This window comes from Strigops habroptila, chromosome 10 (genome assembly GCF_004027225.2).
Source record: "Strigops habroptila isolate Jane chromosome 10, bStrHab1.2.pri, whole genome shotgun sequence".
NCBI lineage: Eukaryota > Metazoa > Chordata > Aves > Psittaciformes > Psittacidae > Strigops > Strigops habroptila.
The window spans coordinates 16,713,083-16,739,899 of NC_046359.1; the positions used below are offsets into that span (position 1 = coordinate 16,713,083).

A 26,817-nucleotide genomic window follows, 5' to 3' on the forward strand; every position below is an offset into this window, starting at 1 on the left:
TGGTTGTTTGGTTGTTGGTTTTTTTGTTTATTTGTTTGTTTTTAATTGTAGTGGAACAGATGCAGGAATTCAACTTGTGGTACAAATTAAGTGAACAAGACCTGAAAAATCCCATTAAAGCAGTTTCCTTTATAACTATATATTCCAATAACTGTTTAGGCCTCTCATTATTTAAAGATTAAAACAGAAAAAAAAGGAGATACTATGCTGGAAAACCTTGTCTGAGATACAGCTGTGATAAAAGCACCATGATGGAAGGAGGTCAGATATGCCGTGTACAGTCCTGTAATTGTTTGTTTGAGTTTTCTGCAGGCTTCTGAAAACTTGCCAGTTTGCTGTGATTTAGCTTCTGTCCTACCATTTTTAGTACTGTTCCTATTAAAAAGGAGAGTTGCTATTACATGATGGCTTGCTTTATTTGCATTTTGAAAATTTGGTTCAAAGCAATGCCCTCACACAGTTGCAGAGTTGATGGGTTTTGGTGGTTGGGTTTCTCTTCCCATCCTCCATGTAGTATAAAAGTCTTGGGACTCTTAATAATCTTGGGATTAGGTGTTAAGGACTGGAAACAGATTATTTGCCTTCACCAAATATACTAGCTGTACTAAAATACCGGAAGACAGTCCTTGAAAGTTAAATAAAGTGATATATAGAGCAAAACCAGAATATTTTGAGTTGAGAGTTCTTACTTGCTGCATGCTTGTGTCTAATCAAAGTTAAAACTGATAGCTGTTCCATGCAAGCACAGCCCCAGCTTCTTTGGGCTTGGCACATTACCCTGGGTAACAATATCGCAAGGTTACACAATGACTTGTTTTGCTAAGCCCTGTAGGGCTCAGCATTTAAAATATTTTCTCTGATGGGTTTATAGCAGAATTCTATGTGCTTGATTGGTACAGGCAGAGTAGTTACAAAGAAGTCAGTGGAATTTTGATTAGGCTGATATGTAGCTGCTCATCTGAAAACCTGAAAAAACAGATTTATAAATCTGTGTGTTCCAAGCTAAGAACCCATGAAAGTTCAAATGTTAAGTCCTTTGGACAATGTTTGTCTAAAGCAAGAGTTTCAGCTTAGCGATGTAGCCCTGCTCAGCACTTGAAGTAATGGTATTGTTACTTTCTACTCAGTATTTTTAAGCTCTGTTGGGCTAAATCTGGCTCAGCAGACTCCTGCGAATCATCCTAGCCCAATGGGCTCTGAGAAATTAGGACAAAGAAAAGGGGCCTATTAGCAAGTGAATCTGTGTGCTTCCTTGAGGTAAGTAATACCAGTCATATCTGAAACAAAAAAAAGAAAAGGGATATCAAGGATTTTTGTTTGTTTGTTTCTTAAGACTTTTTGAAATTTTTATCTTTTGGTGATTTTCAAGATTCTTAGTTTTTCCTTCTGGTTACTTCTCCATGAAAAATGAGGAAGATTTCTGCTTTTTTAACAATGGAGGGAGTGCTGTATCTTGCTATCATAAGAAGTATTTGCAACATTAGATTGAGGGTGTTGGTTTATAAATAACCTGGATTGGAGGAGGAGAATTGCGCAAGTGGAAGAAGCTTGGAGGTTGAAGATGTATGTTTTGTGTCCCTGTGCTTGAAACCCAAATGCAAGTTGGTTTTGGTAGTTTTCCTAATGCTGCCACATACAAATACAAGCATAACTTTTTCTGATTTCACAAGCAAAAGAAGAGTTGCTTTGCTTTGCATTAAAAAAAAGAGGCTAGATGGAAAAAAACCCTCAAAATTAGTTATGTTCCTAAAGAGTATGCATAAAGGCAGAAGGTCAGAGTTAAGGCTGCTTTTCCTGGTGTTTAATTATTTTTGAATAATGGTTGGAACTTTGCTGCTTGTTTGAAGACTTGTAGGTACGAGTGGTGGACATGCAATTTATACATGAATCCTGAACCACACTGACACATCCAGTTTGTTTTTTCTTACTGAACCAACTTGTCTGTAATAGCTGGAGGATGGGAATAATATTGTGGTTTCCCACAGTATGATTAGTAGCTTAAGATGTCCTTCCTTTTTGTCTTTTTTGACTTGGCTTTTTCGGCTTGGCTTTTTCAAATACTTATTATAAGCCAAAAGGAGTTTTATGGTTCTCTGTGCCTCAATGCAAGGATCTTGTAAAGCAGTGATTATGTGCAGTCTACTTTTGTGCTGCCTTAAATCTGCTAGTTGGGGAGTTGTGTGAGCTGAAAGGGGTTGAAACTAATGTTCTGCTTAACTGAGTGTGAGAGTTTTTCTTGTCTTATAGAAAGCGATATTCTTGTAAATATAGTGAGTCCCTTGTGAGTATACTAATTGATAATAATACTGCTAATACTAATTGATGTTTTGAGCTTGAACTCCTTAGAATTTCTCTTCCCTCCCTACTGGATATAAGTAATGTATTTAGGAGTGGGAAGCTTCTGTTTTCCAGATATTTGCACTCTTTTCTTGACATATTTACAAAAATATCATCCACAAAAACGTTGCCTTTCCATAAGAACTGGCTTTCTACACACATAACAGCATAGGAAACAAATGTCACTGGGCGGATTTCTAAAGGCTGATACAGTCTTCTCTTAACAATCCTACAAACTCTACCTTTATCCCTCATCTAAATGTCTTTTAATGGTAACAGGAAGTTAGGAATTTCAGTGTTTGCAGCTGGTAAAAGGCAATAATTGAGGGAAATGTAAATCAAAATCAGTAGCAGCCATCATTCAAATGGCTTTAGATAATATAGGATGAATTAGTTCAGCTAGTTTAGGATGCTAATGGCCAAGGTATGATTTCGTGATTAAAAGACAAAGCAGGGACAGGTTATTTCTATAGGAAGGAAAATGCCCAAGCTCTGTGACATTTTGAGTACCAAGAGAAAAAAAAACGAGCACAACACAGGACTTGTTGCACAGAGGTCCTAGAAAGCAAACAAATATTCTGCTCAGTGCAACATGAAGTATGAATGGACTTGCCAAGAGGCCATTTGAGTGCCTGTTATTCAATGAACTGGAAAGCCCAATAATACCAAAATTGTTTCTCCAGTGTGTATAAATTAAGTATTAGGCAGTACAAAAAGGTCCACAGAAATGAAGTACAATTGGAATGAAGTCTTATTTGAAATAAGAAATGCGGCCTAGTTTGCTTAGCTGTTGTAAGAATACAGCTTACTGCACTTTGAGTGCTGTATTCGATATATATTTTGGTGAGTAGTACACTAACAATTAGTGACCTCTTTTGGCTGATACAGTTGCAAGTATGTGTACAGATCATAAAAGTCTCACTTTATAAACTCAAACTAGCAAAATAATTATTTCCCATTGTGTACATTTCAAGCTTATTTATTATGGAGGACAACTGTATCTATAGTTTCCATAGATCCATTATTTTCACATATACATAACTGTCCACATAATTCTCATTACAGTTGTTTTATTTCTATAGAAAAGGTGGATTTCTTAGGAGACGTAATTAAGAAGAGTTCTGGTTATTTTTGAAAATTTGCAATTTTTTTTGTTTTTTAATTTTTAAAAAGCAACACCAAACAAAGGCATTTGAAAGGTTGTGTTAAATCCCCAGCATAGACATGCACCTTAGTGGAGGAGCAGAACATCTTTGCTTGGTGGTGAAAGTTGACATAATTGGTAAAACACCTATAAAATTGATTCGTAGAACTCGTTAAGAACTTGCCAACAAAGTTTTAAGTTGACAAGCAGGTATTCTTTATTGCGGCGCCGGGAGACACAGGGTATATCTCCTCCTAATGTGTGTCTCGTTTAAGCATCAAACAGACCGTGATTATATTGTTGCTTAACATACACATTCATCACATTTCCAATAAACGTCATACATATTTGTCTGAGAATCGTTTTACATACTTCCACGCCTATTTTCACATGCACATAACAAGGTGGTAGTGGTCTTTGGTGGTCATTTTACTTCTTCCAACAGTCTTCATCACTTGGCCGTTCCTTGAACTCTTGTTCTGGAAGTCTTTGAAGCATGCGCAGTAGGTAAATGCTTACACCAACTTAATTAGTTCAGTAACATTACTGATGTAAGCAAGTGATTTCTCTTCGTCCTTCTACTTACCAGTTAACTTTGCTACAGAACCTCCTGAACATCTGCTAGTTTCAGATACTCTTTGGCTACAGTCCTGTTTTGGTTAGAGTAAATTTTGTATGAAGGTCACAAGGTTCTAGAATTATGTCAGCTACAACGATTTGTCTTATGCAAGGATCCTTTTTATGTTCTTTTGGTTGGGCTTTTTAGGTTTGGAAAGTTTTGTTGTTATGTACAAGGCCACCAAGCTTAAAGTTACTTACAACTGAATTTTCTTATTTACGAAGGATTATATTTCATTTTGTACTTCCTTGTCTCAAAATAATGCATGGTTGTGCATAATAGGTATCTGCAAAGGTCTTAATCATAGAATCATAGAATACTGTAGTTAATATCTTACGTGATGTCAAAGTGTGAAATTTTGAAAAGGAAGAACTTGAATACTGTAGAGAAGGAAACTCCAGGTTGGTGAATGATCTAAATGAATGTGATAGTCTCACATAGGGATGGTATTTGTAAACTTCTTGTTATACTCCCTCCTTGAAGGTGTATTCAAGAAGAGCAGGAAAAGAGTAGAACTCCACATAGTTTACTGTGTTCTTGAGACTGTCTTTACTGTCTGAATTTTTAAGCCTCTTTATTAGCTCTTACATAATTCACTTCTGAAGCAGGTGGATTCTTTGCTGGAAAATGCATGTGGCTATTTCTGTTTAGACAGTACTTTGTGGCAGCTTTTTATGCTGGTATGTTACTGAATGATAAGCAGAGAGTCCTTTAAAAGTTGTTTGCTTAACAGCTTCGTAACAATATTTTGGCACCTTAGACCGAAAAAGGACAGAATTTGAATCTTTAAGAAGCTGAACAAATAATCACTAATTAGTCTTACAAGCTTTTTGATTCTGTAATTGATGAAGGTGCATAGTAAAATAAATGGGTGTTTTTTATATTATGCAGTGTATGCTCAAATGCAGTGCCATTTATATGCAGGGGCTTTATACATTTACACATTTGCAGATAAACCGCAATTTCTGAGTATACACGGTGATATAATTTTTTTAAAAATAGATACTTATGCTTGAAAATATTATTGTACTCTTTATGAGCAGTGAAACTCTGACAGTATATGTCCCTGGATTCATGAAGAATTTCCTCACAGACAGTCCATGCTGTTAGGACTCCTCAAGTCTTTCTGTATCTGACCCAAATACCTGTCGGAGTTTGTTTAAGGCTACAAGAATTTATTAAAGATATGTTGTGTTTTTTTTTTTTTTTTTAGTGAATACTTTTCAGTGTATCATTCTAATTTATTTGCTTTGCATTACAGAGGTGAGTGTGTTTACCTTTTAAGATAAATTTATAATTTTTGACATTATTATTATTTCAAATTGGGTAAGTCAGATCAAAATAGTCTGGGGAGCAAAATAATCCGGGAAATAGTAGATCCAGGCTGAATCAGAATGAAAATACTACCTTTAAAATACATGTAACAGAAGGAGCAAAATGAACTAAAGAACTAAGGTAGGGTATGCTATTCATCTTCATAAATGAATTTATAATTTATTGATGTTTTGCTAGCGAATAGGGGCTGGCACACCTAAATTTGAATAAAGTACATCTAGCTTCTACAATGCTGGTGGGGTAGGCTGAAAATTCTATGGGTGGTTGCATTTAATTTGTTTTGAATAATTTTTTTTAATTGAATTAAGCACATGAATGAGTACTGACTCAAAAAAAAAAAGTGTATACATTATTCACTTTAGTTAAACTGATCTATTTTACGTAGGTGTGAAGAAAATACTGACTGTTAATATGCAGTTTAGTACTGTAAGTGACCAAGTGCATTATTACATCTTGCCACAAAGGATTTTGATAGCTGTGTATGCTTTGCTACTTTTAAACTGTGTTGCCCAGGAGAGAGCTGATGATGCATCTCCTTTCCTTTGTTTAAGGACAAGTCAGAGATGACTCAGAGCCTAAATTCCCAGTCCCCAGTTCCAGCAATATTTGGTAGGCACCAATTTTCCCAGTTGACTATTGATTTCAGCAACATAAAATGGAAAGAATAATAGTTGGAAATGTACAATAAAATCCTTTGAAGTTAAAATTTGGTGTCTGTTACTTTGTTTTATAGTTGATAGCTTATGAAATAAGTCTGCAGGTTTTGCTTCTCTTAGGCTTGTTATTTCGCGTTCACTACGAAGTGAATGAATTCCTCATTAGAGTTGGTGTAGGGTATTCTGAAAGGGTTAGTATTGATATTTATTTGGTTTTAATTTTTACATGTTATAATTCCACTGTGAAGATTTCAGCTGAGGGATAAATTTAATGGTAAGAGAATCTCTGCAAATAGTGACCTATTATTTATTATGCAGAGGTAAGATTTCTACTGAGACAGGTTAGGCTATGTCAGTTATTTATTACAGCCACAGAAGACTTGAACATTTACCATACTTGTTTGATCCTGAGAGAATATAGGATTCCTACTTTGAAATACGATTGTTTTAATGTGCATAATTCATCATAATAGCAAATGTGCATGCGTGTGTATGTATATATACATATAAAATAAATCTGGTGAGACATTAGAAAGATTTTCCTGTTGGGTGTCTGCTATGCTTTCCAGAAAGGGACAAAAGAGTGTTTTATAAAGATCATCTTTCTGATGCTTCAGGAATCGAAAGGTAGCTACTTCTTCCAGGTTCTAAAGCAACAGTACCCTCCCCAGTGATAATACCCAAGATTTTTCCATTACTTGTTGCAGTAGCTACAAATACAACATAATCTCTAAGAATAAAAGGGAATTGTAAAGTTTTGAGTAATACTCAAAAGATTAGCATAGTAAGGTAGAATTTGCAGCCTCAGCATGAAGTTAAACAAAAAATGTTTTGTTAATTTGGATGTGTGCCTAGAACCTCTGTAGTACTGTTTATCCTATGAGAATTTTTATTTTATTAATTAGCATAGAATTTTCCTAATTACCTTAAAAATTAACACATTTACACTGCATTAGGGTGATACAATATTAGCTAATGTTCATCTAAGCTTCTGGCTACAGCAGCATATGTTGTAATGTCTGTTTTGTTGATTGACCTGGTTTATCCATCAAGGCTGAAATGCAGTTGTATGGCTGCTTACCCAGTATCACTTTTTATCTGTTGCTAAGAGTTTTAAATTTTCAGTGAGTTGTTAAAAAAGAGAAACAGGCTTCAGTAGTGTAGATAGGTTGGATTTAGGCATAATTAGAAAGGAGACCGGGGGAAGAGATGGAAGGCAAGAGAAAATTACCTCTTTCCTTACCCTTGTTAGAGGTGGAATGTATGAGGCCTCAAATCTGTGAAGAAAGCAAACATCATACTGGGAATTACACCTTTCAAGCAGTTAAAACAGCCTGTTCTGTTAATAATAGCCTCAAGACCCTTGACAGCTGTCTGGATCTAAGTTGTTGCTGAAGAGCATAAACTGAAGAATTGTAACATGAAACTTTGATGCTGTTTCCAAGCATAAAAGAAAAGAATATAATTGTACTTATGTAACAACAGCCTAAGTGTAGGTTTCTTATGCATTTTTAAAGGAGGTTATGAGAGAAGAAAAACCCAAGAATCAGTTTCCTTCTGAATGTTGTTATACTTTCAGTTTATAGAGCCCTAGTTTCAGGTAATACATTTTTCTTTGCCAGTGAACTGTTCCACTGTGACCAGCAGATAACATTCACTATCTGAGAATAGAAATATGGAAGGATTTTGATCTTCACTATTGTCATAACTCATATGGGTTAAAACTAGTAACTCCTCGTGATAAGACGAAGACTTTTGTAGATGGGTGTTTATCTTTGATATATCAACATGAAGTATGCTCAACATTTTTTTCACTGCTGGGTTTGTCAAATCTAACGCTTCATTTAAGAAAGAATTTTGCACTCAGAAATGTGGGTACAATAGGGAAACTTTGTATATGTGACCACAAGAATAGAATCTATTTTAAAAAGTTAAAACAATCGGTTGTTTAGGTCAGATTAACAAGATCTGTTATAATGCAGGTTATCAGCACTTAGTGGCTTAGGCAACCAATGTGATTTATAAGGACCACTGAGGACTTGGAGCTGTCTTGTGTTCTAGGCTTTGAAAATGAATTGATTGCAATGTATTTGGGTGTGACCTCAGTTCTGCCACTAGCTGTTTTGACCTCTCTTGATGGTCTTTTCCTTTGTTGTTGTTGTTGGTTTGTGGTGTTTTTATTTTGGACCCTATTCTGGCTTCATTCTCCTGCTATTCCTGTAGGTTTTTCAGTTTTACCCCCTGTAACAGCTGTCCTGTGAACAAGGAATCTTTAAAGCTTCAATTGCTAGCAAGAAAATTTTTACTATGTGAAAAATGCCATTATTCAGGAAGTAGAACTGGACCAGATATTCAAAGTTTTTCCTAGAAAAAATGAAAAGCATACTTGTGACAAAGGGCCACTCCCACTCTTCCAAAAACATGGGGACATTACAGTTTTCAGAGATAGTATCACAAAAAGTTTTGAATGCTGTAAATTAATCTGCTTTTGAATGGAAACAACTATTTTGGATGGAATAACCTATAAATGCCTCATACAGAAAGTGATAGTTTCAGACTGAAATAGACTAAATGACTGAGAGCAAGTTTTTTGTAGGAGGTGGTCATGCAACCTTCATGGTCTTCCAACAATAAACACTCAGGAGCTTGACAGAGTTATTGAAAGGTCCTCTCTTCTAGAACTGAAAGTGTAAGACTCATAATTCATTCTCTGTCTTTTCCATTTGGGGATTTGGTGAGTGTGATTCATCGTATTTAGCTGATGGGACTGGTCATCAGAGCCACATATTTCTGTACAGGGTCCATTTTTTTGATTGCAAGCTTGAAAACGTGGAATGCTGTGCCTTCTATGTGGAGCCCTGGAAAGGGATGTTTTCACTTGGTAATACTGACTGTGTTTCATTACTGTCACTAGACAGACTCTCATTTAAGTGAAAAGGACTGCCAGAAAGACTGAGGTGTATAAATTTAAATGTAACTTGAAAATAGATGATGGGTACAGTTTCTTTCAGGCTATTCCCACAAATAGAACTACAGATGTTTTGCTTAATTCTGTACTAAAATTAATTTTCTGAATCCTCCTACTTGGATTCTCAAAGTTAGGCATCTAATAAATGTGTTAGTTTTAAAAGAAGTTATGAACACCCACGTCTCATTTTTTGGCACTGATGTAAACTGTGGATGCTTCATAAATCAGACTTCATAAATCAGGCTTAGTTAGGTGGCTCTTCAGGCACTGATGTGAGAATATTTAGTATACAGTTAGGGATTAAATACCTGCAATGAATTTTCATTGGGAATTTGGTTAGAATAGAAATAAAAATGACCATGAGCTGAGCCTAGGAAAACAACTAGGAAGCTTGCAAATAACTAGGAATAGAAATAAAGCTGAGGTAAAGCTGCTTATTCTTAGAGGCAGAATTGTGTTTGCTGATGCTATTTATTATTCTTCAGTCTTGTACTACTATTTATTAGAGGCAGAAGTTTACATTCACAAGATTATATCTATCAAATTATATGAGCAGGTCATGTTATTGTGGCTTGTTAGCACTATCTCATCATCAGAGTAAGGACAGTGGGACAGTTTTACATCTCAGCCTGTTGCCTTCATTGTCATCATGCTGGAGTGCAGTATGCTTGTAAATAATAATTCACTAGAAACTGAAGTAATGCGTGATGAATGCATCCAGTATCCATTATTCAGTTGTGGGTTGGACTAGAATTAGAGATATTTTTAAATAACATTCCAAAAGCTTTACTCAAAACACCTTTTTAATATAGGGTATGATTATCTAATTTGCAAATCTGCTTCCCACAGAGTAAAGCATAATTTACTATGCAAATCTTGCTACAAAAAGTTAGTGTACACAATAAATATAATTTAAAGTGGCAGGAAAAATAAAGGACTCTCAAATTTTCTAAATAATCCAGCAATTACTCCAGTAATAGACATGCTTTAAAAATTGAAGAACTACATTATTTTGTCTAGTTTTGCTGACTGTGCTATTACAAACAATAATGAAGGATCAATAGAAAAAGTTAATAATTTATTATTTTTCTTCTAGCAATACTGATGAATCTGCCTTTGAAATGTAATATACAATTTCTAGTTTGTGTAATAACCTATTTTTTTATCAAGCTACATGCATATTAGGTTGTAATTATTAGTGACTAGATTGTATAGACAAATAATTGACAAGATAAAACTGCAAAGAAGAACAGAAAATCAGTAATGTTTTAAACTCTGAGAAATACTGGGAAAAAAAGTTGCTACTTTTTACTTTTTAAGTCATTGGGTATGTTTTATGTTAAAAACCATTAAAATATAATTGATGTTGCAAATGTGTCAAAATACATTGAAAAGTAACTTATTTTGAATATTACCATTGTTTATCATAATTTTCCACTGATCTTTCAGGTTAAGATAAGCAATACAGGTTCCCTAGACTGTACAAGGACCTCATTACATATTCTGTCACAAAACAAAACAAACCCATTTAGAATATGAACTATTTTTCTTATTTTTCTATGCCTTCATTTAGAAAGTTACTACATCAGATGAATGCAATAAAAATTGGTGAACAAGAAGGTTATGGATAAACAGCATGATTATTTATGTCTGCTGAGACATCTGCTTTTGAGCACTGATCATTTTTTTTGGGATATTAATTGTGTTCCATTCTCAAATTAAAAATTTATTATTACCATTAAGCTGTTGAAAATTTCCAGGTAGTTACAAGTAGTTTTGCGATCTATTAAAACTTCATTGGTGGGTGGTTGTTAGACAGCAAAATATTTTCTTCGAAATTCTTTATGATTGAATAGTGCGTTCATATTCTAGCAAAGCAATCACTAAAATATCTGCCTACACATTTGACCTGTCCTCAGAAAAGCCTGATATTGCAAAACTGATTGCTACAGCTTTTCCTTGCAGCCCCTGGATTATGCAGTCATTTTCCAGATTGGGAACTGAAAACTGTAGTGTAATTTCTATGAAGATATCTTTCAGTAGGAAATGTTAGGCTGCCGTATAACACTGAATGCCTTTACTTTTTGTATTTACTCCATCTGTATGTGAGTTAATATGAGAGATAAGGTAGAGAGTTAGAGGACGAGATGGAAAATGCACTGTGAATAATATTTTTAGTATAATTACTTGGAATTATTATTTTTGGAGGGGCTATTGAAATAGGAACCATCAGTCTATGTCTGTATGCCAGTCTGAAGCCTCGTCTTCTAAATCCAGAACTTTATAGGTATCGTCATTAAAATAGACTATATAGGGGTGAGCAGAGCTATAACTGTCTGAATTAAATATTTTGGCAGTTCTGCATCTGTCCCATGTATGTCCATGCCATGGTGGTTGTAGAGTGTATACAGCCCTGCCTGTTGGATCTTCAGTAGAGCAGATTTGGGTGGGAAACTGCCAGAGAGGAAGAGTCTGAATCACATGCTCACTGCAAACGTCAGTAGATGCATCTTTCTTCATCTCTTAGGGGAAAGACATTGCTCTCTGAGAGCTGCCAAGTGTCTAGGCATTGATGCAGCAAAGATGAGGGAGGATACTGTGCTCTTCCTTTTGTCTCAAGAAAAAGAAACTGGTTCTAACATTTTGCTAGACTGCAAGAAGAAGCCTCTTTCACTTAATTAAAGCAAGATCATCTCATACAGTTCTCCTTTTTTACTCTCTGGCTGCTCAAAGTGTGTCTTACTCACCTGCTATGAGAATAACTGAAAAATGTTCATTGGGACTCCATTCCCAGTTTTAATGGAGAGGGAAGAAAGTGCTCATGGCTGTCTTGAACGTAAAGAAGAATGGAATTGATGAAGGAGGAGTATCCTAGTTATGTTGGCTTGATCACTGTGAAATGATGCAAGATTTTTCATATTTTAGAGTGTATAACCTGTAGGGTAGATTTAGTAGTAAAAAATTTTGATAGGTCACAAAATTGTATGTGAAACATGCGAAACATATTCTGCCAGCAAAAATCTTGCTTTAAATAACAGTAGTAACATTGTTATGGAGACTTTGTTTGCTTGTATGTTTGCTTGTAACCAAACAGATGTAGAAAATGTAGCATCATCTGTTTTGTTCAGACTCTTGTTTGTCAGTCAGTCTTCACTGGGGAGAATTGAGGGCAGGTTGGCTGTCAAGCAGTTCATCTCTGTGAGGCTTTCAAGAGTGGAAAATTGTACTCATGTTTACTGAGCAGATACAACACCTTGCAACCCGTGATCTTTGAGCGCTCTCTTTCCTGCTTTGTGAAGTATGGGCTTATGATAGTACTTGCATTACAAGGATGTTTTGAAGAGAATCTAATTAGTTGTCTGTTGGCCTAGTAGTAGCATGAAAAGGACTGTTGTAGTGTCTGTGTAACCTCAAAAGAAAAATGCTAACAAGAACACTAACAAGTAAAGTAGAGGCCTGATTCTAAATGTTGGCATAAAAATATTTCTTGCCTAAGTATTATTGCATAAGTCAGTCAAAATCCCATACAAAAGAGGATACTGTTTAATGCTTTTTGATCGGGCTAAAACTTTAATTTAAAATACAAGTTTATATTAATTTATTGAAATATAAATAGTGGAAAGTAACAGAGGATCTATTATTAAAATTAGTTAATAGACTTAAATTACTGTAGTTAGGAGCAATGAACAGCAATTTAATAAGCTATTATTAAAAGTGTGAGTTATTCTGAGTAATGGTTTTGCAGCTAGCTTTTACAGTTTAATGTTTGAGGCCTTGGAAGAGGCTTCTTCAAACTGTACACAGTTTGAATGAATGTGCAGTTTTACAGCTTTAGCAGTGAAAGTATTTATGGTGTAAAAAACCAATTTCCAATAGTCAGTAAAAGTATTCCTAAACTAACATATGCAACTAACACGAAAAGAAAAAGAGAAGGAACATGAAAGAATTTCTGGAGGCAAGAAAAAGTGTGTAGGGGTTGCATGTTCTATCAAGAGAAGAAAAGATCCCTACATAAAATCTAATCTTACTTTGTTACTTTTTAACTTAGACATTTCTATTACAAAACTGTTTAAATTTTACGAAGCTTTTTTGTAATAATATGGAAAATTCTTTTCTATAGCTCAGTGATTTTTTTTTTTTTTTTTTGTTTTTTATTTTCCAGTCATGACAACTTAAATATTTATTTTTATAAGACTCTAGTTTTATCCCGCTTAGAACAGCATATGATACCGCATACTGCCCTGCAAGGCTGAGAAGCTACTGGCTTGGCCTTGGTACTCAGTGACTAATGTTTCTGCTACAGAAAATTCATCGTGACCTGGAAAGCATCATAAAAAGATAACGTCTGCCTAAAACCAGTAGCGTAAAGACTGATAATCCCCCCCCACTCTGAGCATAATGTCTTAGACATGTGTTCCATATACTAATGCCCAAGCAGAGATTTCACCGCTTTGCTTGCCAGCCTTTGACAGTGTTTTCTGCTCCCAGGTTGAATTTTTCTCCCTAATATCCATTTGTAATTTCTTTGGTACAAGTTGCATTGGTTCTCCCAAGGAGCATCTCCAAGAAGAGTCTGCCTCCATTTTCCCTCTAAATACTGCTAGGTTTGTGAAGAGAACTATAAGATCCCCTTCCCCTCTCCTCCACCCAGGTTGCTTGAGCTCAGCTCCCCCAGCCGCACACGAAGAGTGCAGCAGCGCTGGCAGTCATGGTGATCCTCTGCTGAATTTGATGCAGTTTATTGGTTTCTTTCTTCTATTGAGTGGGACTCAATACCTCAGGTGTCAGCTTGCAAATGCTGAGCAGAGGGGAAGAATCATTTTCCTCCTCTTGCTGGCTAAGCCGTAACTGTTGCAGCCCAGTATGTGGCTGGCTTTCAGAGCCTCTAGGATATAGCAGATCTTTCGAATTCATGGAAATTGAGGGAGAACAGAAGCACTGGAATGTGCTAGTCAGCAAATCTGTCACTAATGTGACTACATGTTTTTCTTTCACCTAGAATGTTCCACCTGATTTGTCCATCTGCACCTTTGTGCTGGAGCAGTCCCTGTCAGTACGGGCCCTCCAAGAAATGCTGGCCAACACAGAAGAAAAGGCAGAAGGGGTAAGTTATTAAATATTTGCTTTTTTTCATCTTGCAAAATACAATTTTTTTCCCTCAGTACCACAGATTTCATGACTGGCACATGCTCCTTTGCTACAGGAATGGTCTCATATTGAGAAATTCTAAACAATTCCAGCTTCCACCGAAGCTTTCCAGAGTTGTAAATTCCCAACAATTTCAATGTTCTGTGGGTCAACATAGAGAGAGCATAGAGCTCCAAGAATGTTTTAATTTGAGATCTCATAATGTGAAATATAAAGCTTGACCACTTCTTCAGAACAGCTAAGCTTTCTGAGCATTTCTGACTGTATCAAGAGAGACTGTCAGGTAGTCTTAAAATGACTTGTATGTGTGTTGTTTTTCTCTGTAACTCACCTTTAGAGCTGCAAATAGATTGTTACTGAGTCTTTGTGAATAAGAAATATGGAAACTAATGCATTTATACAGTCTGGAAGATGAAGGATATAGGAATTAACTAAATTATTATTTGTCCTAATAGGAATTGTTTCACTAGCAAATAGGTATTTACAAGTAGACCACAGTAGTGTAATTAATGTTCTCTGCTGCATAATTAATTTGATTTGTTATGATGTAGTTGGGTGTTCCATATACTCCCAGTTAGGGTCGATTTGAATGCCATGCTACAGCTCAAATCCTATAAACTGTAAGTGGAGAAGAGTGACTATAGGCCCAGGAGTTACACAGGTAAAAGAGAAGCAGGGGTTAACCATAAGTTTGTCACTCAAGAAAGCTGGCAGGAGAGAAGCATGTCTCTGATATTTCTGGGAATGCCTTGAGAAAGCAAACTTTAAATTAACATAGTGTAGTCAGTCCTATAAATGCCAGTCACTGAGAGTGAAAATGGTATTTGGGAAATGAAATCCAAGAGCAGTCCTATGGATGATCCAAAGTCTGGGCTGTCAGTGACAATTTGTTCCAAGGCCTTATTCCGACAGCAAGAGAATGAAAAGCACATCTTAGAGAGGAGATGATAGCACAGGGAAAAAATAAATAAATTCAAAAGAAGATGCACATACAAGCATCACGTCAAAAATTGCAGTTCAAACCCAAAGATGTGCAGCGATAACTGAATAGGGCCACATGTGTGAAGTAGAGCAACAGTTTTCTTTCTGCTTATTCGCACCAGATATGGGCAGAAACTAAACAAAATGTGGGGGGAGTATGTGTTAAAGTAGTTCTATAGGGCAGGATAGAGTGAATGAAAAAAAAAAATCAATTTTTGAATACAAAGTATTGAAACTTTTTAAAAAAACATAACATTAATGGGCAGATTTTCTGTTGGGCTGTCTTTAGCAGTCTTGGGGCCAACTGTTAAGTGAATATTTACTCTTAATACTGAGATCACTTCCAGAGAACATGGGATGAGGAATGAATTTCTCTTCAGAATGGTTAGAAAATGTGAGCTCAGGGATTCTGTGTGAAGCTAAAGAGGGCTTTGTAGAAGTCTCAGGCGGAACATTTGCACCAGTTCTGGACTATTTTCTGCACTAGATGTGAACAAAAAAAGGGCACAGTGACTCATGGGACCTCCATAACTCCAAGCTGGAAGAAATGTGTTTGATGATAATCTGGTATTTCCTGGAAACAATTAGTGATTTCTGTGCATAACCATGAAGGTTAGAGTGCTGGACATTCATATCTGTGCCTAAAGAAAAGTGATGGCACTTGTACCAATGTGCAGTGCTCTGTACTTAAGGGTCTTCCAAGATGCACACAGTAAAGGTAAAACAAAGTCTGAGTGTGGTCATTATGTGGTTGTTACCTGTTTACAGAGTAGTTTACTGTGCTCTCAACACTTAATAAATCCCATCGTTAGCAGAAGATAGAACTACAGCTATCTGGTGTTCACTGGATAATGAATATATTTGTATCAAAAATTTTGCCTGGCTTCTGTGCAAATTAGGAATCTGCCTGTGAGTCTCTGTCATACTGATATATTGATATTAGAAGAGAATAATCTTGCAAATAGTAGCTTGTAGATGAACAAGATCATACTGTTGTCAGTGTTGTTATTTTTCTTTCTAGTAAGTCTCTGGCAGCCCAGAATAATGATAAAATGACTGAATATGTACTTGCTGATAAATTAACATAACTAACTTTTGGTATCTGTATGTAGTTTCTATGAAAAATAGATAAAGTTTTTTTTTGCGTTTATAGTTATTTATCATAGGGTAGGTACTTATATAGGCAGCTTCTTATTTGTTTGAAGTAACTGTTAGACCATATGAGTTTTGCATTTAATGACTAATGTGGTTACTTCAAGCTTTATGAGAAAAGGTAATTTTGTGCATGCATCTGAAGCACTATTACCTTCCTGGAGCGGCATCAATTTTTTACTTAGAATAACAATGTTTTCTTTCATTTAGGAGAAGAAAGTATAGCAGTTTTCTTGAGATATTGTTACTATAAACTCTATTCAATATGACCTCAGTTTTCCAATGGAAAGAGTCCTGCAAAGGGAGGTCTTTTCAATCCTCAATTACTTTTCATTGCATTAGAAATCATTAAGGCTGCTGTGTTTAAAAAGTGGTCTGCTTGTGCTTTTTTTGCTTTTCGTGGTATGTAATCTCTTGAATGCTATGTTTATGTAGTAGGTGTTCTTATTATATAACAAGTAAGTCAACAGTGATGAAATGGTTGAGTAATATGAACAAAATCTCATGCTGACTTGAGTCAGAACAATAAGAAGCTTTCCTTGTGCTTAAGAAAAAAGAAGTAAGTGCACTAACTGGATTTGATTTGAATTCTCAATTAGCATTTATTAAATCTGCAGGAGTACCTCTGCAATAAATACCTACCTTTTCAGAGCAAGAATCCCAAATCTAGAATTTCCATACTTCAGGAGATTAGTGATCCATCAATCTGAGCATACCCACTTCTCTACCCTGAATCAGCCAAATGCTAGTATCAGACAACAGTGGAAAATGAGTGAAATTTCCTAACAAAGAAAGTGTTTCTTCTAGCTCTAGGTACTGAGTAGTTACTTTGTGCTCTGAGGTTTCATCATTTCCCTTTAAAATACTATGCTTAGCTCTGGCGGTTTATTAAAACATTGAAGTTCATAGCTTGATTGTATGCTTTTGGTTTAAAAAATAAAACCACAACCTCTTTTATTAGTAAATAATTGTATAAATGAAGATTATCATTACAAGTATGCCCAGAGTCTGGGCTCTGGTCTCTTAGGCAAGCAGAATTATAGCTGCTTTGTCCTAGATGGGCCTATAGCCTAGGTGTTGTTTTGTAATTATTTTGACTTGGGTTTTGGGTCTTACTTTTTATTACATCTGTTACTGTTTATTACATCTGCTGGAGGGACGGTACGGCCCGGCACAAGCAATCCAGGAGGTTCCTCGATTGTGTGGAAGACAACTTCCTCTTTCAAGCAGTAGAGGAGCCGACGAGGAGAGGTGCCATGCTTGACCTCGTGCTCACCAACAGGGAGGGACTGGTTGGAAATGTGACGCTCCAGGGCAGCCTTGGCTCTAGTGATCACGAGATGGTTGAGTTTGAGATCCTCAGGACAGTGAGAAGAGCATGCAGCAAGCTCACTGCCCTGGACTTCAAGAATGCAGACTTTGGCCTCTTCAGGAACCTCCTTAGTAAGGTTCCATGGGATATAGTCCTAGAGGGCAGGGGGGCCCAAGACTGCTAGTCGATATTCAAGGATCTCCTGCTATGTGCTCAGGAGTTTTGCATCCTGACTAGAAGAAAGTGCAGCAGGAGGGCCATGAGACCTCCATGGATGGGCAAGGAGCTGCTGAGGAAACTTAGAGGGAAAAAAGAAGCTTATGGAAGGTGGAAGCGAGGACAGGTGGCCTGGGAAGAATATAGGAGCATTGCCCAGGAAGCTAGGGACCAGGTTAAGAAAGCTAAGGCCCAGCTAGAATTAAGTTTGGCAAGGGATGTAAAAGATAACAGGAACGGATCCTATAGATACGTAGCAAATAAAAGACAGACTAGGGACAATGTGGGCCCTCTCCGGAAGCTATCAGGAGAACTGGCTACCATGGATTTGGAGCAGGCTGAGGTTCTTAATGACTTCTTTGCCTCAGTCTTCACTAGCAAATGCTCTGACCACACCACGAAAGTCTTGGAAAGCAAATGCAGGGACTGTGAAAATGAAGACCTTAGGCCCACTGTAGGAGAGGATCAGGTTCGAGACCATCTTAAGGACCTGAACATGCACAAATCCATGGGACCTGATGAAATCCATCCACGGGTCCTGAAGGAGCTGGCGAATGAAGTTGCTAAACCACTGTCCATCATATTTGAAAAATCCTGGCAGTCAGGTGAAGTTCCCGATGACTGGAAGAAGAGTAATATAACCCCCATTTTCAAGAAGGGGAAGGTGGAAGACCCAGGGAACTACAGACCAGTCAGTCTCACCTCTGTGCCTGGCAAAATCTTGGAACAGTTTCTCCTGGAAGGCGTGCTAAGGCACATGAAAAACAACGAGGTGGTTGGTGACAGCGAACATGGCTTCACTAAGGGGAAATCCTGCCTGACCAATTTGGTGGCCTTCTATGATGGGGCCACGGAACTGATGGACAGGGGCAGAGCAGTTGACGTCATCTACCTGGACTTGTGCAAAGCATTCGACGCTGTCCCGCATGACATCCTTGTCTCTAAATTGGAGAGACATCAATTTGATAGATGGGCCACTCGTTGGATAAAGAACTGGCTCGATGGCCGCACGCAAAGAGTTGTGGTAAATGGCTCGATGTCCAGTTGGAAACCTGTAACGAGTGGTGTCCCTCAGGGATCGGTGTTGGGACCGATCCTGTTCAACATCTTTGTCAGTGACATGGACAGTGGGATTGAGTGCGCCCTCAGCGAGTTTGCTGACGACACCAAGCTGTGTGGTTCGGTTGATACGCTGGAGGGAAGGGATGCCATCCAGAGGGACCTTGACACACTTGTGAGGTGGGCCGATGCCAACCTTATGAAGTTTAACCAAGCCAAGTGTAAGGTCCTACACCTGGGTCGGGGTAATCCCAGGCACTGCTACAGGTTGGGCAGAGAAGAGATTCAGAGCAGCCCTGCAGAAAAGGACTTGGGGGTGTTGACTGATGAGAAGCTTAACATGAGCCGGCAGTGTGCGCTTGCAGCCCAGAAAGGCAACCGCATCCTGGGCTGCATCAAAAGAAGCGTGACCAGCAGGTCGAAGGAGGTGATCCTGCCCCTCTACTCTGCTCTTGTGAGACCTCACTTGGAGTACTGTGTACAGTTCTGGTGTCCTCAACATAAAAAGGACATGGAGCTGTTGGAGCGAGTCCAGAGGAGGGCCACGAGGGTGATAAGAGGGCTGTAGCACCTCCCATATGAAGACAGGCTGAGAGAGTTGGGGCTGTTGAGCCTGGAGAAGAGAAGGCTGTGTGGAGACCTCATAGCAGCCTTCCAGTATCTGAAGGGGACCTATAAGGATGCTGGGGAGGGACTCTTCGTTAGGGACTGTAGTGGTAGGACAAGGGGTAATGGGTTCAAACTTAAACAGGGGAAGTTTAGATTAGATATAAGGAAGAAGTTCTTTACAGTGGGGGTGGTGAAGCACTGGAATGGGTTGCCCAGGGAGGTTGTGGATGCTCCATCCCTGGCGGTGTTCAAGGCCAGGTTGGACAGAGCCTTGGGCGACACGGTTTAGTGTGAGGTGCCCCTGCCCATGGCAGGGGGGTTGGAACTAGATGATCTTAAGGTCCTTTCCAACCCTAACTATTCTGTGATTGTATGATTCTATGATTATTAGAAAAGCAGGTGAAATATGAAAAAGGAAATCCTTAGTTTTTCATAAAACATTTAAGACCAGAAAAAGCCTTTAGGTCATCTATTCTTAGCCTGGACATTAAATTTTTTCGGTGAACCCTCTTCAGAGCCCAGTGCCTTGTTTTTCACTAAAGTTACCAGACTGAATGATCCTGAGAAAGTGAATCCAGAGCTTTCTGGAATAATTCAGCAATGGTCAGGACAAGATGTTGTAACTGTGTTTTGCTTCTGATTCTCTTTTTTTTACTCTGATTATTTGTGTGTTTTTGTGGATTAATCAAATCTTCCTTTACTAGATTCAAGAGCTCTAGCGTTTAGTACTTTCTCCTTGTGAAAGTGCTGAAATGCCGTAATCAAATAATTTCCTGAAAATTTTCTCTAATTTTTTAGGAAATTAAATCTGGCCATCTATTCATTAATACTCTTGTATTCAGTAACTTCTGAGATTTCTGAACAATGTAAACAATATCAGAATCAGGAGTAGATAGTTATGTAGGTACTATACCAATACCTCTTGTGGTAATTAAAAGCTCCCCACCCTCATCTTGAAATTCAGTCAAGATTTTCATAATGCAATTCTGTTTCTAACGCTCCTTATCTTGCAGGTTTCAACATACATCTTTGGGTGATTTTGATGCTAATGATGCTGTATACGCATCATTGACTTTCGTATTGATCGAGTTTGGATGTGAATGGTCTTCCCCAAAGGGGTAACATTTGAATGGCAGCAGCATGGGTAGCATTTAAAAGAAAAGAAGAGATAGGGCTAGGATTGTGAGTAGTGCTGAACAGGCTGGATTCCTGTCGTGCACAGAAATGGGAAAGAATTGAGTTTGGGGAGGAGCAGGGTTCATCTATGTATTGCTTGCGTGATGTGTCAGAGTTGGTGATAAACATGCGTGGTTTTCTGACAGTTTCACTGAAAAGGTCTGGATAAGTACTGTAAGCATGAGAACACATCTGCACATGTGTAACTGCATCTCCTCATGGCAATAAGAAATTAGAATCCATGGTAGCTACATCATTGAGTGAATCTACAATACTGTAGCAAATATGGCAGGTCTCATGAGAACAGGTGTTACTTTACACCTAACAATTACGTGTTTGTGGAAAACCAATTTCTTTAAATGCTTAGCAATTCCTTAGCGACTGTGGTAATGTTGATTCACTGAGAAAGTATGGTTTCTGATTTTGGGAGGTTGTGCTGGAAAGCCATCGAATGTTTTGTTTCAATAACAGTAGTAAACCCAAAGCCTTCCCTTCAGGTGAGTGTATCTGTCTATTTTAAGTATGTAAGGATTACTGTTATGTGAGAGTTACACTATTCCAAGTCTAAAGTTAACAGGCAGATTTGATTTTTTTTCTTTTTTTTTTCTCTCATCATATTGGATAGTATTTTAAATTTACTTAGGAGGATGGCAGCAACTCTTGAGTTGGATGCAGGGGGAGAGAAAGCAAAATAAATGAAGGGGTTTATGACCAAGGGTCTAAGTGAACAGAGAGCAGCCTTAAAACAGGGAGCAGCTCTGTTTGCAGAGGTAAGATTCTGCCTCTGGGCTCCAGGTGCCTGATTTAGCCTGGGCTGGGACCTGAGTGTGGCAGAAGCTGTGAACCCCTTCACAGGTGCACTGTCTTGCCTTTTTCAGTGGCAGGGTCATCCACCTTGGCTAAACTCAGCAGGGTTGCAGGGCTTGGGATGAGCTCAAAACTCAATGGGAACTATAAACCAAGATTTTGCCTCAGTGTGCATCAGAATCAGTCAGCCTTTCTTAAACCTGTATTTTATTTTTGAGTGTTTGAGCTGCCACTCTGCAGGCAGGACCTTGTTCCAGCAAGTCTTGTATTACTGTATATGATTTTTATAGTTAATGCTTGTTTGTGCAGATAGTGCTGATGGTGCAGAATGTGCTTGTAATTATGGCAGTACATGCAGCTTCCACTCCTGAAGCAGCATTTGGTAACTGATAGTCTGTTGATAAATATGCAGAACACTTTTCTTAAAAGAAGTTTCTAGTTAAAAAAATGTTGGGATGAGTCACAGAAGATAATGGTACATACAGAGCAGAAGGAAAGGGACAAATTTGGAAACCCTGTGTTTTTTCACAATTTTTTAAGTTGTGATTATTTCATGTGGTAGATTCACATAACATAGTATATATGTAGGTCATCTAGCAGCTCACTATTTTAGGTAACTGGATGGTTATGCATTTTTTCTCTTTTTGTAAAATTCCATTTCCAGATGGCTTATAAGCAGTTTGCTGAGTAGGTCTCTACGTCTTGAAAAGAACTTGTGCATTTGTCCAAATTTTAATAGCGTCAGTAACTGATAAGTCCTTTTGGTGTTCCAAGGAATGTCAGGAGAGGTTTCTTATTCTGTGTCACTGTTTTTTGGTTACGTTACTTGGTGAAATATGAAGCCTTCATTTTAAAGAAAGCACTTCCTGGTGGATTTCGAGATCTTCAGAGGAACATATTAGGTAGCCAGAATTTGCATCTGCCTAGAGGAAAGACCACGATTGTCTTTCTGCAGTGATAACACTGCAGTGATACCAAAGGCTGAGTCCTTTCCCAGTTTGGCTTGAAACTGAAATCAATAACTTTTGAACTGAATATGTATCATAGAATTTGTCCTGGAACTATTTAAAGTTTATAGCTGAGAGACTTTACTCTTTGCTATTTTTCTAGGAATGGTTTTAGGTAGGTTTTTAAAATTCTGCCATTCAAGTTTCCCAGTGAAAATTTAAAGCAAACTGACTTAATGTTTAAATGCTTCATCCACAGTGTATTTAGTTCTCTGCAAAGTAGAAAATAAAACTTTTATGATGAAGCTGAGAACTTTTTGTGAAAATGACAATTAAAACACAGACGCTCTCCAATCCAGGATTGCACACTGTTTAGCCTTTTTGTAGCTTAGATGTCTGTATCTACACAGCCTGCATAGTCCATTCTCAACTCGTGAATACCATGGCATTGGTTGACAGGAGAAAAGGGTACATAGGATAGACGTTCTACTCAGATTTTTTTCTGAAATCTCAGTGACTTTTCCTTCATTTTCCGAGTAATCACTTTCATAAATGATTTCAGGATTTTTCTGGCTTGATGTAAAGCTGTAAAGAAAATAATACATTAACGCAGAGATCTCCATAGGAAAACGAAAAGCTCAAGCAAGGGGTTAATGGAATTAACTGATTTGTCAATCTTCACAGTAAAATTTCATCATTTCTGCTTGTCACGGTTCATCAATGAAGTACAAAAATTCTCTTGTTAAATGCTAAAACATTTAGGAAAGCATTTCTGGGTTTTTTTGTTTGTTTGTTTGTTTGTTGTTTTTTGGTGTGGTGTTTTTTTTTTTTCCTTTCTTTCTCCCCACTAGCACAGATTCTCTTGTTCAGAATATCTTTTAACACAGGCCACTCTTTGAAACCTTTTGTGGAAAAGACAGTGTTTAGGGGCTTTCCTTGTAACTTGAAATGCAAATCTCCTAAGGATTTGAAGTCTACAGATGTAGCTGGTGGTTTGAGTACAATCCAGCAGGAGGCATTTTATAAATTCTTTATCTCATGCTTACTCTCCATGTATTTAAAGCAGTCAGGAATTTTTGGTTCATAGCTGACTCCTTTTTATAGTCTGACTGCATTTCATGAAGGGAACTTTAAGTGCTTTTGCTTCTTAATTCTGGGCAAATTTTTCATTTCTATCAGTTTCTTTATTTTTCTCTTGGCATATTGGATCAGTTCAGACTGTGGGCGAGATGAGACTAATCAAGAAGTCAGATTTAGAGAGCCAAGTATGAAGGAACCCTACTGTGATTGGGATTTGGAAAGAGCTTCCTGAAAATGAGATCAGGAAGGTGGTGATTAAAGGGAGGGTTACAAACACACAACATGCACTAAGTTATGAGAGGAAATGCTTAGGTAAAAGTCCCATTTGTTTTGCAGGTTGGTGTAACCAATTTCTATTGCCAATATGCATAGTTCAGCAGGTTTTTTAATAATTATTGATATGCATTGATTAAATTATCTTTCTAACATGAGCCTGACACTGATTTTCGCACTGATTGCAGAGTACAGCAATAAAAGACAGGTACTTATTTCTTTAGCATTGGAATAACTTTTTTCCCTGAAGATCTTTTTTAAATTTCTTTGATAGCCTGTATTTCCTTCATTTATGCTGTTATTTTTGATCTGCTGCATATTTTTCCAAATCTGTGAGATCTATAGTTTTCGTACGTTGTTGTCTCATTCTTCTTACTGACAGAAGATCTTAACTTTGGAGCAGATCTGATTGACCAGTATATAATTACTGACAGTAATATCTAGCTTTTCTTTACTCCTGTAGTAATATTAGTTCCAGAATGTCCTTGTTTTCCTCTAAATGTCACAGTCTCCCCGAGCCCCAATCAAGTTACATTAGAAATGCACTGAAATACAGCCAGAAATAATTTCTGGAGATCATGAAAAAATAGCCATAAATCAAATACCTCCACTATCTTTTGTTTAAAAGTCAGTTATATCATGATAGAGCATTGTAATTAAGGATAGGAGTTTTTCAGATTTGTGCACTCATAAATCCACGTCAGACCTTATTAAGAGAATGAAAGCATTGATTGCACACATTGTGTGCGCATTCTAAGCTACACTGTTTCTGTAATACGAAAAATTTTAATTTCATAGCATCTACTCCAATATTTGACAACTTAATTTTTCAGGAAAATGCTGTCTGCGGATACCCATCAGTTCCAGCTAAATTGCATCATGAGCTTATTAACTCCCATCTAATCATCCAGTCATGGCTGATTAATCACTTCTCCTGGTGCCTTGTTTTAATAAAATCTGTTTTCCATGCCACTGACCAGCAAACTGCTGTCTAATTTTATGTGCAGAGTAGTCGTTGCCAAAGGGGGCAAAATACCGCCTTCTCTGATCCAAAGGGCCTTGTGTGAAGGAGTCATCACACAGAAGTGTCTTGCATATGTAATTCTGCTTCTGTGTTTAAGGGATGGGAAAAACATGTGTTTCCTCACAGAGCTAAAAAGCTTTGCCATGCTGTTGGGAAGTAATGGAGGCATTTCTGGGACAGGGACACAACTCTAGCTGGTGGATTTTTGAATGTTTGAATCGTCTGACTCCAGCTGTGGAACTCTGAATTCATTAATTACTTGGTATCAGTAAGCAGCAAGATAACACAGAGAGCTGGCAGCTTTATCATTTTCTCAGCGTGGAATGAGGGTGAAAAGTAGTTTTATCCCTCATGCAAACAGAAATTGGTAACACTTTCTCTCTCTTTTAATGAGCGTTCTGTATATTAATGAATAAGACAAGCTATCAAGGTACTTCCTCAAAAAAAAAAAAAAAAAAAAAATTGGCAGTTAAAGGCACTCTTGACAATTTAAGCTCTCTGATTTACACTACGGTAGCTTAGTTGTAATGTATCTGTGACAGCTAACAGCAGTTGTGAATATGACAGGCTAGCAGAACCCCCACTTATAGGAAGAGTCTCAGAAACAAATCATCACAGGTCTCTTAATATAATGAACTAGAGCTCTTTTAATTTCCTAGCACTGACCAGAAAGTTTTTTCTTTTGACAAGTCATAGATGCAGTAAGGAAAGAAGTATTTTTTTTAATCAAGCTTTTGAGCAAAAAGTACAAATGATAGCTTCTTATTTCTATAGTTTGAGTGTTTTCCTTACTTCAAGAGTTGTTTACAGGTGTCAGGCGTAACTCATTGAAGCAACAAAATATTGCATCAGTAATTTTCTTCATTAAATCTTTGCCAAAGTCTTCATCAGATAGTGGAATATCATGGAGAGAGACAGAGCTGTTATATACAGCAACGTTAGTTTGTACGTACTGCAAGGTCTGACCTTCCAAACTTTGAATTTGCACAACCTAAATGCTTCTTACGGCAAAGAAAGTAAGTGAGAGAAAGAAAAGGAAGGAGATAGATAGAAAAGAGATTAAGAAGTGGAGCTCAAAGCATTTCATGCAGTGTGGGCCTTTGCATCATGAAGATGGACTTGCCAGCTACTGGCTTTATGAAAAGATGAGATAGTTTAGAGGCTATTCTACTTAAAATCATGACTATTCTCAGCTATTTTTGAGATGCCACACTAATAGGAAATATGATGGGGAGAAGGGGGGGAGAGCAGGGGTGGGGAGGAGAAGGGCGGGCAAAACTTGCAAAACTTTTGCAGATAAAACAAATACTGTCATTTTCTCCTCAGTGCACCTTATTTAGCATCAGAAGTGATTGTTGGCAGGCCATTTCAAGTCAGGCATAAAAAAGAATAAGACTTGGCTTTGATCAGCTACACTTTGATCAAATATAAGTACTGGAAAAAATCAGAAGCAGTATTTTTGCATTCTGCTTATCCTCAGGAAGAGGCAAGGACAGGAATAAAATCATTATCTATTTCAAATCACAGTATTGTGACAAGCAAATATTTCTAGCCTAGCACATGGGCTCTTCTTTTGTGTGTGCCATATTTGGAATAAGGATGTATGAGGACATATGACGTAAAAGCAAACATTTTTATCACCCCAGACATGTTTCCTATTTTGGAAGTATATGAAAGCCCCTTTTCCAGCCTTACCATGACCATTGAATCTCTAAAAGTTTTCTTTCTAGGATGTTAGTCAGTAAAAACTGACTTTAGGGGAACAGAAAAAAGTTTATTTCTTCTCAGTTAAGTGTTCTTATCCAGATTGCATACAGAGAAGGAGCTAAACCAAACTGACATGAAAGCACAGCTCTGGAAGCACCTTGAAAGAAAAGCCTTCTATAGAAAATAACCCTGGGATGGAAGAGAAGACATATCATCAGTTAACTTGTTCAATATTAAGTTCAGGAAATCAAGGTGTCTATGAAGATA

General features: G+C 37.5%; 1 protein-coding gene across 7 annotated transcripts in view; it reads left to right on the forward strand.

The window, feature by feature from the left end:
* The window catches only part of RYR2 (ryanodine receptor 2), a 375,228-nt gene that overhangs the window by 101,288 nt on the left and 247,123 nt on the right, over positions 1 to 26,817 (forward strand). For all 7 annotated transcript variants that reach the window (XM_030499610.1, XM_030499611.1, XM_030499612.1 and 4 more), the window contains exon 3: positions 14,059 to 14,163. In XM_030499610.1, the coding sequence (XP_030355470.1) occupies positions 14,059 to 14,163 (105 nt within the window). The remainder of the gene's footprint in view (positions 1 to 14,058; positions 14,164 to 26,817) is intronic.